Source organism: Solanum tuberosum, unplaced genomic scaffold (assembly GCF_000226075.1).
Source record: "Solanum tuberosum cultivar DM 1-3 516 R44 unplaced genomic scaffold, SolTub_3.0 scf00518, whole genome shotgun sequence".
Lineage (NCBI taxonomy): Eukaryota > Viridiplantae > Streptophyta > Magnoliopsida > Solanales > Solanaceae > Solanum > Solanum tuberosum.
The window spans coordinates 159,414-172,341 of NW_006239437.1; the positions used below are offsets into that span (position 1 = coordinate 159,414).

Genomic DNA, 12,928 nt, shown 5'->3' on the forward strand with positions numbered 1-12,928 from the left:
AGAAATGTTTTCTTTGAAACATAATGAGCTAAGTATATTTCGGGAGTAGTATTGAGCACCAATATGGGGGAGAGATCATACAACTCACAACCCTCATAAACCATGTAGCCAATGTGGGTAGAAAGGGTCATACTTTTTAGATGATTCCTTAATGCTTTTAGCATAGACTAGTGATCCACTTAGTAGTAGGTTCTATACCCAGGCAAAGTATAGGATGGCTCTGGAAGCGTGGGTTTGACGTTGTATCATCATATAATTCATAGTGATGGTTGTCGATTAGAGAAACTTCCATAGAGATATTTTTGTATTCTTATATACACAGAGTTTACTTTGTATTTTTATATACAAGCAGAGTTTATCTTGTATCCTTGCATACAAACTGAGTTACTATTGTATTTTTCAATACATTGAGTTGCTTTCTACTGTTTTAAAAGTTTTCCATATATTGCATCTGTATTGTTGCTTTATATTAAGTTGAGTATCCAGAGTTGAGTATCTTATTATTGAGTTAAGCCTTATTTCACTGAGTTGAGTATCTTATTATTGAGTTGAGCCCTATTTTCTCTGAGTTGAGTTGAATTATGTTTCTTTGAGTTGAGTTGAGAAGAGGTAAGTATGTTTCTTTTCCACCAATTCAAGCTTATGTTTATGCTTTAGAATTCCCCTTACATGCTCATATATTCCATGTACTTAGCCATTTAGCCTGCATCGTTTCATGATGCAGATACAGATATTCAGGATCATCAGCAGGCGTTTCGTTGAGGTCATGGGATGTTCCAATCAGCTTTGGTGAGCCTTCTTATATTTCGAAGAACTTTACCTTTATCTTACAGTTAGTAGTTTTGAGATGTTGTGGGTCTTGTCCCGATATCCTTCTATAATAGTAGAGGCTTCATAGATAGATAAAGTTGAGTAGTTTTCAGTATGTATCTTCTTTGAGTTGTTTTTACAATCTCTGAGTTAACTATTGAGTATTGTTTAGATTATTTTAAAGTTGAGTTTATTGAACTTAATTCAGTTTTTAAGTTTTTGAATGCTTAAGTTAGTCTTCTGCTTGTAGTCGGCAAGGATGAAGGTTCGCTTGGGGATCGACAATGGTTCTCGAGTGTCGGCCACGTCCAGGGTGTAGACTCGGATACGTGAAAAACTTGGTATCAGAGCACAGAGTTCAGGTGTCCTAGGGTGTCTATGAAGATGTGACGGTACAATCTTGTTTATGGTTGTGAGGGCTCCACTTCTTTAAATTAGGGACTGCAGACATTTAAGAAAAGTTTTCCTTCTTTCATACTCTTAATCGTTCAATAGAGCTAAGTCATAGAGATTATTCATACTCGTGCGTTTCTCAGATTCATTCGACTACCCCTCATACTAGAGGTGGTTGAATAGAAAAGCCAGTCCTTTATCGATGAGTTATTCTTAACAAGAGTCTTGAGGAAGTCATGAGACTCCAGAAGGGCTTGAGAGAAGCCCATGAGTGAGTTAAGTGTTGAGTTTTAGAGGAATGTACCCATAATTATATGAATCGTGCGTTTGAGCTAAAAGCGAGTTGTACTCTTTTCCTTAAGCCTTGTTATAACTAAGATCCTTATGAGGAAGTCTGATTAGAGCTTGTGTAGTATTTTTGCCCGAAAAGGTAACATAAGTTACGAGATCATGAGCAGTAGTAGTGAAAGTACCCAAAATTAGAGGAAAGTATGCAGAGGTTCAATTATCTAAGAGAATGAGATAGTGATGAGACAAATTATGTTATTGCAACCGTGTACCTAGTAAATTATAAGTGATGAGTTCCTTTATGAGTAGAAAAAAAGAATAATAAGGTTGTAGAGAGTTCTTGATAGAAGAAAGAGGAATAGTTACTAGTCAATATAAGTTATATTGTTAACCAGAATAAGAGTTGAGGTCGATGTGTCATCGTGTTAGAGGATACTAAATATAGGTGTGGAATCAAATAGTAGAGTACTAATGAAGTGATAGACCCAAGCTAGGCTTATAAATTTTGAAAGGAGAACCCTATGATATTTAGAGGATGATAGAACTATTTGAGAGATAATGCGCAGTAAGTGAGTAAGTAGTACTTAAGTTGTGAAGTGGAATGTGATGGTAATTTGTGAGTATGTAGACAGAGATATAAGGATTGAGTACTTGTCATAAGGTCCTAGTGAACGAGTGTTTCTAAAATTGTGCATAGTAGTGGCGAGTTAGTATAGTAGGCGAGTAATCATATTGATATTCAGGTTTAGTAATAAACATTAAGCTTGAATTTGAGATAAGTGTCATAACCAAAAAATTGGCAACATGAGAGTGATGATGTTAGTCTTGGGATTTGATCTAGAAGACTTAACATAGAGCAGGTGAGAAATTGAGATGTTAGCTGCAATAAATATGAGTGGTACAAGTGAGAGACCCTAACCTTTAGATAAGGGAAATGAAGTGTGGCTAAGTCACAAGAGTTACAAGAGCATTAAGAGGTGTATCGAGATGGTATGTAATCAGAAGAGGTTAAGAGGAACACGTTAGAGAGAGGTCTTAGTACCTGCTTATGGAGAGTTCGATAGGCATGAGATAAACTTCTCCTGATTGTTAGAGTAAAAGAGGATGTAGACCAGTTTATATATGATGGAATAGGTCCATAACTTTCAAGTGTTAGCTTTAGACCTAAAGGGGAGATGGCAAGATGAGAAATCAAGTCAAGTGTTTGAGAATAAGTTAGTAATGAGTTCCAAAGAGTTTGGGGGATATCTTTTTAGAGGTCCATTTAGTAATGTAGTGATGTTAGAAAGGGAAGGTTAATGATCTTATCGTGATAGTGATGGTGTGTTTAATTCATCTAAAGTTATAAATGTGAAGGAAGAGGAGGATGAGGTTTTGCTATGAGAAATAGCTAAATTAAAGCCCTTAGTTGGTCTCGAAGAGTAATGCGGGCAATTCTAGTTGGAATGGCAGAAATAATAAGAGTAGACCCATTCCATAACCAGTCCAGCCGTCATTCGAGGACGAATGATCCTAAGGGGGAGATATTGTAACACCCTAGAATTTTTTTGAACTAATACTCGAACCATCCTTCATTGTGAGTAGGATTTTACTGAGGAATTTAAAATTTCTTGAGTGTTAAGGTCACTAGATGTTGCACCTTGAGTTCCAAAAAAAACTAAAAATAATTCGTTCAAGTCACACTACACCATTTTAGGCCTACGGCCACCCCAGTAAGATGTTGCCTAAACTAGCAAAAAGTGTGGCCTTTGATAAAAGGCTACACTTTTGGACTTTAAGCAACACTTTTCCAGGGGTGCCCGAAAGTAGCGTTACCTTAGAGTTTAGGCAGCACTTGAAAAGTGTTTCCTTATCAGCTACGCTTAAAAGCGTAGCCTAAAAGGCTAAATGGCAACGCTTCTATGTACCTCAAATAGCAACATTTCTATCTCATACAACTACACTTTCAAGTGTGGCCTTTTCTTCCTTATTGACCACGATTTTAAAGTTTTGCCTTTTCTATTTAATGTATGACAACGATTTTAAAGTGTTGCCTTTTCCATCTAGTGTATGACAACATTTTGAAGTGTAGTCCTTGACCACGTGCATACCACAATTTATAGCCCTATGGCTACACTTTTAAGTGTGGCCATATCATTTTGGCTATAAAATATTTATATGCCACAATTTCTAATTAACTAATGAAAAAACACCAATATTATTTTGCAATAAATAATCTCAAGCATTAAATTGGCTCATAAGTAATTCAAATATATAGATTTGCAATAAACTTCAAAAGATAGTATATCTTGTGTACACATACACATACTTATAAATCAATATTCTAAATATGTGTACACAATAGTTCAGAAAGTACTCTTACAATAGTTCAATATATTCTAGCAATGAATATATTTCACAAAATCAAACATAATGTATTCAAACTTTTACAATAGTTCAAAAACTATTCATCAACTTCAATGAGATCAAATTGACTTGTGGCGACCCTTCAAATCTGATCACCTTCATTTCCCTACACATTTAAAAGTACAACAAATCAGATTGCAGCAGTACGTTATAGAAGAGGCAAGAAGTTCCAGATTCCCGATTGCAGCAGTTCCAGATTGCAGATTGCAGACTGCAGATTTTTTGAGTTCCAGATTACAGTTCCAAAGTCCAAATTATTGCAGATTACAGATTACATGAGTTCCAAATTACAGGTTCCAGATTTCAGATTGCAGTTCAAGATTGCAGGTTCCAGATTGCAGATTACAAATTACAGTTCCAAATTCCAGATTATTGCAGATTACAGATTATAGTTCCAGATTCCAGATTGCAGAATACAGTTCAAGATTGCAGGTTCCAAATTGTAGATTGCAGATTACAGTTTACAAATTAAAATTTAACGGCAAAAAAACTTTCAGAATTTTGTAGTCCACTTCAGACCAAAGAACAAGACAGCAGGAGAAAAAATTCAAGATATTCTTAGAGGTCCCATAAGTTGTAACCAAAGTGCATTTCAAAGGCAACAGAGATAACAATTGGTAAGGTTAAAAATGTGAGGCCATACATTTAAGTGATAAAAGTGATGGAGTCAACAACTAACACTGAGAATTGATGGATAAACTTGCATAAACCATGTATATATAGTGAATTATAAGCTACATAATGAAGTGAGTTGAAAACCATCACGTCTCATTACCCATCCACATAACAAGTCTTGTTTAGCACTTTTCAAACTAAAATACAGTTCAAATACTGAGGTGTGAATCAATAAAATAGCCAGCCCCAAACTAAAATGCAGGTGTCTATGTTAACAAGCTGTCGATGGCTGGTTGCGAAAAACATGTCTTTTAAGCCCACGACAACCTATAGAGAAGAGGTATTATGGGGGAAGAGACGCAACAAGCACCGTTTTCTTTACTGTCCTATTACAGATAGCTGAAGATGCTCTGGTAGACTCGTATGTCTTCAATCAGGTGTTGAGGGAGTGAATTAATCAGGTGGATTTGGGACATAATTACTTAGACAAAGATAATGACAAGGAAGCGATTATCAATCAAAAAACGAAGTAGACTATTGGAGTTGATATTATTAAGTCTAAAATGCAATATGAAATTTCATATATGAGGGTAACAAGAACTAAATTCAAAAAGTAAGGAGTAAGGCGAAAACTAGTTTAAAATGAAGTAAACCACCACCTTCAAAAACAAATTTCCTTCCTAACACATAGCAGTCCACAAACAATGACAATGCAGAATCAATGTCTCATACCACTAAGAAAAGGGCAGTAGTAGACACATATATTAATGGAATGAAACTGAACATTTTGAACATGAGCAAAGCAGTAAACAAAATTAACAAAGTATGCCACTGTTTTGCAGACATTTTAGACATGAATAAGAGAGGGATTTTTAGCATTTTTTCACAACTTCAAATAAAGAGAGAGAGAGCAGGGATAAACAGTAGCTGAACCACAGAAAACAAAATCTAATTCTAAGGCAGCTACAACACAAACTCATTCAATCACGATGAACAAAGAAATCAAGTGATAATTATGTTCAGATAACTTAATCAAAATGATAACTATATACGAGATAAATCCAGAAGCTCCACGCCACAACACATTAATACTAATACTAAAGAGATTGTAATTATACTAGAGTCAAAATACTACAATATGAAACCAAAAAGACATGAAGAAATCTTAGCTGAAATAGAAAACTAGAAAGGGAAAAAAGTTGTCAAACAATGGAGTTTACTGGACAAAGATGCAACATTTCAGCTTGTAAGAGTTATGAAACTGATATCGCATCAAACAAAATGAGACTAAAAAGTACTAACCTGAGCAAAGTTGAAGTTAAACAGCTGAGGAAGCTTCCAATTTTCCCCAAATTTTCTACTGCTCAAGCAAAGGTTTCAGCAAGAAAGATCAGTTATAATTGAAGAAGAATAAATGAGACGAAAAGGAACAGAGAAAATGGTGAAGGGGTCTTTGATGAGTTTGTTGCTTTTCAAATCCAAGATGAAAGCGTGATTTGAAGGGAATACACGCGTTAGATCTACATGCAAGTATATATAACAAGTATATATAAGAGAAGAAAATAAATGAGACTAATAATTTTGAATTGATTAAAATGAAGAGAAACAGAAACGATTAAAGGTAGACAACTTTTTTGACGAAGCATAATAATAATTAGGTGTGAATTGCAATTGTATATTACCACATATACTCTGGAGCAGTTTTGCATTGTAATTCTGTTAATTCAAGATGTTCTTCTATTCCTGGCATGAAGCCTGATTAGCTTGAGCAAAGTGAGGTAATTGTATGTAGTTAAAGTTTACCGAGAAAATAGTTAATCAACTTATCAAAATCAAGAATTATAGGAAGCATGATTAGTTAACTACGTTATGGCAAAATGATGTATCTTTAACAAATTCAACCAACTGACTCCTCAAAACTAAATCAGATGAAAAGATGAACCTGAAATTGAGTTCAATGACAGAAATACCAAAAGAAGCAGAATTTAAAGTTCAATTCAAGTTTTTTACTGGAAACCTTAAATTGGGTAGTATTAAATTGAGCTACAAGTAATCAGAGAGGCACAACTAATTAATTACGCTAACATTATGCTTGAAATCATCTTCAATGATCACCAAAAGAAGCAGAGTTTAAAGTTCAATTCAAGTTTCTTACTGGAAACCTTAAATTGGGTAGTATTAAATTGAGCTACAAGTAATCAGAGAGGCACAACTAATTAATTACGCTAACATTATGCTTGAAATCATCTTCAATGATTGAACTACTGAATTACCTAAATATTTCATAATGCATGCACCTTATGTAGTGCAAGTGTGAATCAAAATTCATTTCTCAAATTGGACAACAAACTATGAAATTGCATAACATTATCTAAGCATAAATTTTAGTACTTTTAAAGTAGGTGTATGCTAATTAAACAATTTTCATAGCTATTTCACATAATAGAAACAAAATTTAAAAAGTAAATGACAAATTCGAAAATAATTTAGTAAAAGCAGATCAAAGAGAGAATGATGATGCTAAAGAATCAAACCCTGAATTCCAACAAAGCTTTTCAGATTTGATGATTCTAGAATTTTACTCTGACTTGGAGGAGTCAATGTAGGTGATGACGCCTAATTAATATGTATCTATGTGTGTCTTCTATCTCTTGTTAGCAGCAGTGTACCATCTTACATCAATTAAGTAATGAACTCAATAAGTCATAACATGACTATCTTACAGCTTAATTCCAAACAGAATATGTACATTCTTCATTACGTTTTTCCTTCAAAAATACCCTGCAAATATAAATATCTATTGTCATTCCATCATCACCACATGTATAAATTCCAAGTTAATAAGAAAAGTTTTTTGACATGACCTTTTGCTGCGGGAATAGTAGAAAAGTCCATTTGATGAGGATTCTGAGAGGTGGAGCAGCAGCCTTGTACACTTGCAGCAGGATGATCTTGCACATGAAAAGCTGATGTTGCAGATATAATATTTCTTTTTAGCTCCTGACTGTTTGTTTGACGTTGTAGTAATTGTGCCTCTCTCTTTTCTGCAGAAACCAGTCTATCCATTTCACGTCGTCTAAGTTTCATCTCAGCAGACCTTTTTGTTGAGAGGGAGTCATCATTCTTTTCTTTAGAACTCATTAGCCCTGCATGTTCAATGTGTATATCTATTTTAAATTGGTAAAGAACAACAACTGCCACTGCACAATGTATTCATTTTTATAGTAAAACCAACTAAATGTCCACGGGTGTGTATCACATTCGCCAAAAGAGATAGTATTTGATAATGATAAGGATGGTGATATTCATCCAATTCAATGTCAATGGGTGCGTATCGCATTCGCCAAAAGAGATAGTATTTGATAGGAATAGGGCTAATGATATTCATGAAATTTAATTTTGGTATTGTATTTGCTGGTGTGTTCTTATGGAGGGGAAAATGGGCTGAGTGAAGTGTGAATTCAACTTTCTTCACTCTATCAGCTCCATCCAATACACATAACTACTACATAGAAGAACCTTAACTCCTACTCGCAAAACAGCTAAAACTTTGTTAAGTTTGCTGACAGCAAGAACAAAAACAAAATTTACACAATTATGTGTATGCCAACAAAATAAAATTGAACAATCAAGTGTAGGCCGACAAAATAAACTCCACACAGAGCCCACAGATCAAACGAAAGGGGAAAAAATGAAGCACAACAACTTCACAGTCAGCGGGATGTAATCCACAGAAGTCGAACAAAGGACGAATCAGTAAGTGTAGTCAGAGTTTATAAAGTTAAAAAGTAGAAATCACAGTAGAAGTAAAGCAGCCAAATTTTTTACATTAACTATGCATTCTCTATTCCTCTCGGCTTAGGAACTAATAACCAGACAGAGATTTGAGCTACAATACATGGGGTGGACTGGTGCATACAACATGGGTATAGGAAAATTCAGCTGAAAGTTGATTCTCAACTGCTTATACATTGGCTAAATCACAGCAACCACCCTCCATGGGCACTCCAACAGTGTATTCAGGACCTTCAAAGGCTCACAAATCAGCTGGAAATCTTCAAGTGCAATCACATATATAGAGAGGCAAACTGTACAGCTGACTTCCTATCTAAATGGAGTCATAACTCTGACATTCTATAGCAATTTTACACCTACCAGCAGCTGACCAAGTTGGCCAAATGAAGCTATGTTCTAGAAAAATTGGGTTTGACTACTTTCAGGAGGAAAAAGTTGAAAAGAATCAAACATCCTCCCCGATCCTTGCAACTAGGACCAATTGTACCTCTATATGTAGTTCTACACAATGGTCTCAACTTGAAAATTTCTTCGTCAGTTTCGCACGTACAAGTCCACAATTCTTTAACACTTGTAATCAGTTTCCAGAAGAATGCTTAGCCATTCATTTCTATCCAAAATTATCCAAAGCTAACTTAATCACTGCACCCTAAAATCTAAATAAAATGGAAAGCATGACTAGATAAACAATTTCAGAAACTAATAAAGTTGAAGCAACAAAAACATAATACTTATAAGATTTACACTAATTTAGTGATTAATAAACTAGCATTACGTTTGGCCTTTAAAGAATCTATGGGAGTTGAGACCCCATCAAAACACCTCATATTTCTTTCAACCATATGCTCCAAAAAATGCAAACAAGTATTTATCAACTTCCCACAAACACCCAGATTTGTATGCTTTCCTTGTTGATTTATACTTATTTAGTGATTAATCAACTGATGTGGGTAATACAACTACGAGCTAGACTCCCAAAAATCAACAAAAATCATATTTGCAGACACAAGAATATCAAAACCCTAAAGCTAAAATTTAGACTTTCAAAGATAGAATTTTTTACCTGATAAACCCTATTCCACCAAAATCCTTTCAATGTGATGAAGCTTTAAGACACCATCTTCTCAAGTGAAGCATTTTAGTGAGGTGTGTTCATCTGTGAGGCATAACCTTCTGCTCTTCAATAAGAAATCGTGAAATCGTGTTCTTTAGCGAGTAGCTCTTCAGCTCTTCAACGTGAAATCGTGAAATCTGTGAGAATGTTTGACGAAAATCGTGTTCTTCAGACTTAGCTTGGAGAGAAAATCGTGTTCTTCAAATTGACGGAAAGTTTTTCTGATTTGGGGAAAAAAAGACTTACCTGATAAACCTTCAGTGATTTTTGCTTGTTCTTCAGCGATTCAACAATTTTTGCTTGTTCTGTGAGAAAGTTTGACCGAGAGAAGAGCTCTTCAGCTCGATCAGTTCTTCAATTCTAATTTGGGGGAAAAGAAAATTTTAATGTTTTATGAAATATTTTTTTTGCTCAATAAAAATGGGAGGGAGAGTTAAAAATGTTGGAGGGATTATAAAATTTTAGTGAAAATTTTAAGGCCACATTTGTAATGTGTTGTTTTTACAATTATAAAAATAGGTCACTTTAAAAGTGTGGCCATATATGTAAATAGTTGTTGCCAATTATATCATACTTTAATAACGCTTATAAAGTGTAGCTTATACCATTAAAGAGTACATTTTACAAGTGTTGCCAATATTATCGCAGCTAAAAGTTAAAAACTTGGGCTACGCTTTAAAAGCGTTGTCCAGAATTAGTGTGGCCCTAGGCCTAAAATGTTGTAGTGAAAGGTTTTATGAAGCTTCCATTAATGATTATAAGATGCATTGACCATGTTCATGATTCATGATTCTTCTTTAAAGTTTTTTTACAATACTTTATCTTGGTCATGCATACCACGTCTTATATCCCCATATGGTTAAGCTTTGAGCTCGGATGAGTGAGATATGCCCTTTTGAAGTCAGGTTGTCTAGTTAAGGAAAGTTACCCAAAAATAGTGAGGGGTATTTTGGTCTTTTCCTTACCCAAGCAGATTTAATTCATTTTTAGTAAGGTTTTAGGGGTCTAAACTGATTTAGTTCAGTTTTATAATCCGAATCTACGCTTAGGGTTTTAGTTGAGAGTTCAAGAAGAGAAAAGAGAAACTAGGAGGAAAGAGGAAATGATCAAACCGTTCGTCGAGATTCTTGAATTTTGTTGTGGATTTTTGCCATGGATGTGATCCCTGAGAGGTATGTGAGTTTCTCATAGTGTTGGGTTCGTTCACCCACATGCCATTCATGTTATTTTCAGCGAAGTTTCGTTCTTGAAGTTGAAGAATTTGAGTTCTTGATTTGTTTCTTGAAAGTATTGTTTCCATTCTTGAATTAGAATGTGTTTGATGAATTCTTGAGATAAAAGTTAGTGAATTGAGGGTGGCTTGGAGTAGATTATCGTGTACATAAGTTGAGTATTCGAATCTAAGTGTTTGGGAAAGAAACCATTCGATTGTAGGTAAATTGGGATTAGAAAACGAGTAAGAAAAGACCGAGCTTAAAATAAGGTACTAGGTCCGCGACTTTGTTCAGAGTGAAATTTCCCTCTCTGTGTCGCGGAGAGAACGCGGACTCCACTGTTTCAAAAATTATTTTGAGACCAAATATTATAATTAATCTCCGCGTCGCAGACTTGCTCCCATACAATGTTTTTTTGACCATTTCTTATGATTAAATATATAAAACTCATTTAATCAGCACGATATCCTTCATATCACAAATCAGAACCCTTGAATCCATAATTCAAATTCAAGGTAGAGTTAAGAGTCAAGTCTTGAGAGTTCTTTCGAGTATTTTGAGAAAGTCCCTTTGAGTCTTTTTGAGGAGTCTTCTACAATTTCTAATAACTTGTTTCAAGACTCGAGTAAGTGAGTATGTGAATGAGGAGAATGTATTCATGAGTCTACATTATCATCACGAGATCCTTCATATCATTAATCATAACTCATGAATCCATAATATAAATTCAAGAGAGAGTTATGAGTAGAGTTCAAGAAAGTCTTTGAGTTCAATTGTGAATCCTTTGAGATCAACTATCGATTTGAGCTATGTTTTGAGGAAGTAAGTATGAGAATGAGAAGAGTCATATACATGAGTTCCATATTGTTATGTAGTCGAGTCGGTCATGCCCATAAATTCCGCATGAAACCCATAAGTTGAGTATCCTTGAGAGGAGTAGTATCTTCAAGTTCTAAGTCTTGAGTATTGAGTTCCTAACCCTTTTGAGATTATATACCTAATCATGAGACTATTACATGTTACCCATGAAGTCCTTGAGTTGAGTTGTTCATGCCCATAATTCCGCATGAACCCCCCCTCCCCCCGAGCATTTTTGAGATGAGTAGTATCATTGACTCCTTGAGTTTTGGAGTTGTTGAGTTTGAAGTATTGAATTCTATGCTTGGTTATTGAAAACCTTGAATTGAGCCGTTCACGTCCATATTTGGCATGAACCCTATTTTAAGAAGTCTTTTAACAAATTGTTTTAAAACTTATTTTATTGAGTTGTGCCTTATTTCACTGAGGTGAATATCTTATTATTGAGTTGAGCCCTATTTTCTCTGAGTTGAGTTGAACTATGTTTCTTTTATTTGAGTTGAGTGAGTTGAGAGGAGGTAAGTATGTTTCTTTTCCACCAGTTCAAGCTTATGTTTATGCTTTAAAATCCCCCCTACATGCTCGTACATTCCATATACTGAGCCATTTGAACTGCATCGTTTCATGATGTAGATACAAGTATTCAGGATCATCAACAGGTATTTCGTTGAGGTCATGGGATGTTCCAGTCAGCTTTGGTGAGTCTTTTTATATTCTGGAGGACTTCACATTTTATCTTACAGTTAGTAGTTTTGAGATGTCGTGGGTCTTGTCCCGATATACTTCTGTAATAGTAGAGGCTTCATAGATAGACAAAGTTGAGTAGTTTTCAGTATGTATCTTCTTTGAGTTGTTTTTACAAAATCTGAGTTAATATTGAGTATTGTTCAGATTATTTTAAAGTTGAGTTTATTGAACTTAATTCAGTTATTAAGCTTTTGTATGCTTAAGTTAGTCTTTCGCTTGTAGTCAGCCAGGATGAAGGTTCGCTTGGGGACCAACAATGGTTCTCGAGTGTCGGCCACGTCCAGAGTGTAGACTTGTGACGTGACAGTTAGGGCCCATTGGAGGAAGCTTAGATGATTATGGGTGTAGTATTCACTGCACGTGAATTTGGATTGGAAAAGAGGCAACGTGGGTGATATAAATTGATGGGTTAAGTGGTTGTAGTAAGGAATTGATGGTAAGTGATGATTAGGGTCCTTTTTGGTTGAAGTAACAGAAGAGAGAAAAATGCATATGTATTTTGGAGGTTTTCAGATTTGGTTTTAGTTAATGGTTCGTAAATGGTTAATTTCCTTATTATTATTATCACGTTATAAATTAGGTTATGATTTATTGAGATAGGTAATTAAATATTCAGTGTATTATATTACATGAAGTCTATTATATTTATGATATTTGGAGCAATTAAGACCTAACCCAATGCTTGAAT

At 34.9% G+C, this 12,928-nt stretch overlaps 1 protein-coding gene across 8 annotated transcripts in view; it reads left to right on the plus strand.

Annotated features, from left to right (window-relative positions):
- The window catches only part of LOC107058455 (uncharacterized), an 18,781-nt gene extending 6,493 nt beyond the window's left edge, over positions 1 to 12,288 (plus strand). For 4 of the 8 annotated variants that reach the window (XM_015304173.1, XM_015304174.1, XM_015304170.1 and 1 more), the window contains 2 exons: positions 725 to 789; positions 4,019 to 4,742. In XM_015304173.1, the coding sequence (XP_015159659.1) occupies positions 725 to 789; positions 4,019 to 4,289 (336 nt within the window). In that variant the 3' untranslated portion in view covers positions 4,290 to 4,742. The other 4 variants (XR_001472029.1, XR_001472027.1, XR_001472028.1 and 1 more) reach the window with 4 other exon arrangements.
- Positions 12,289 to 12,928: the final 640 nt, after the last annotated feature.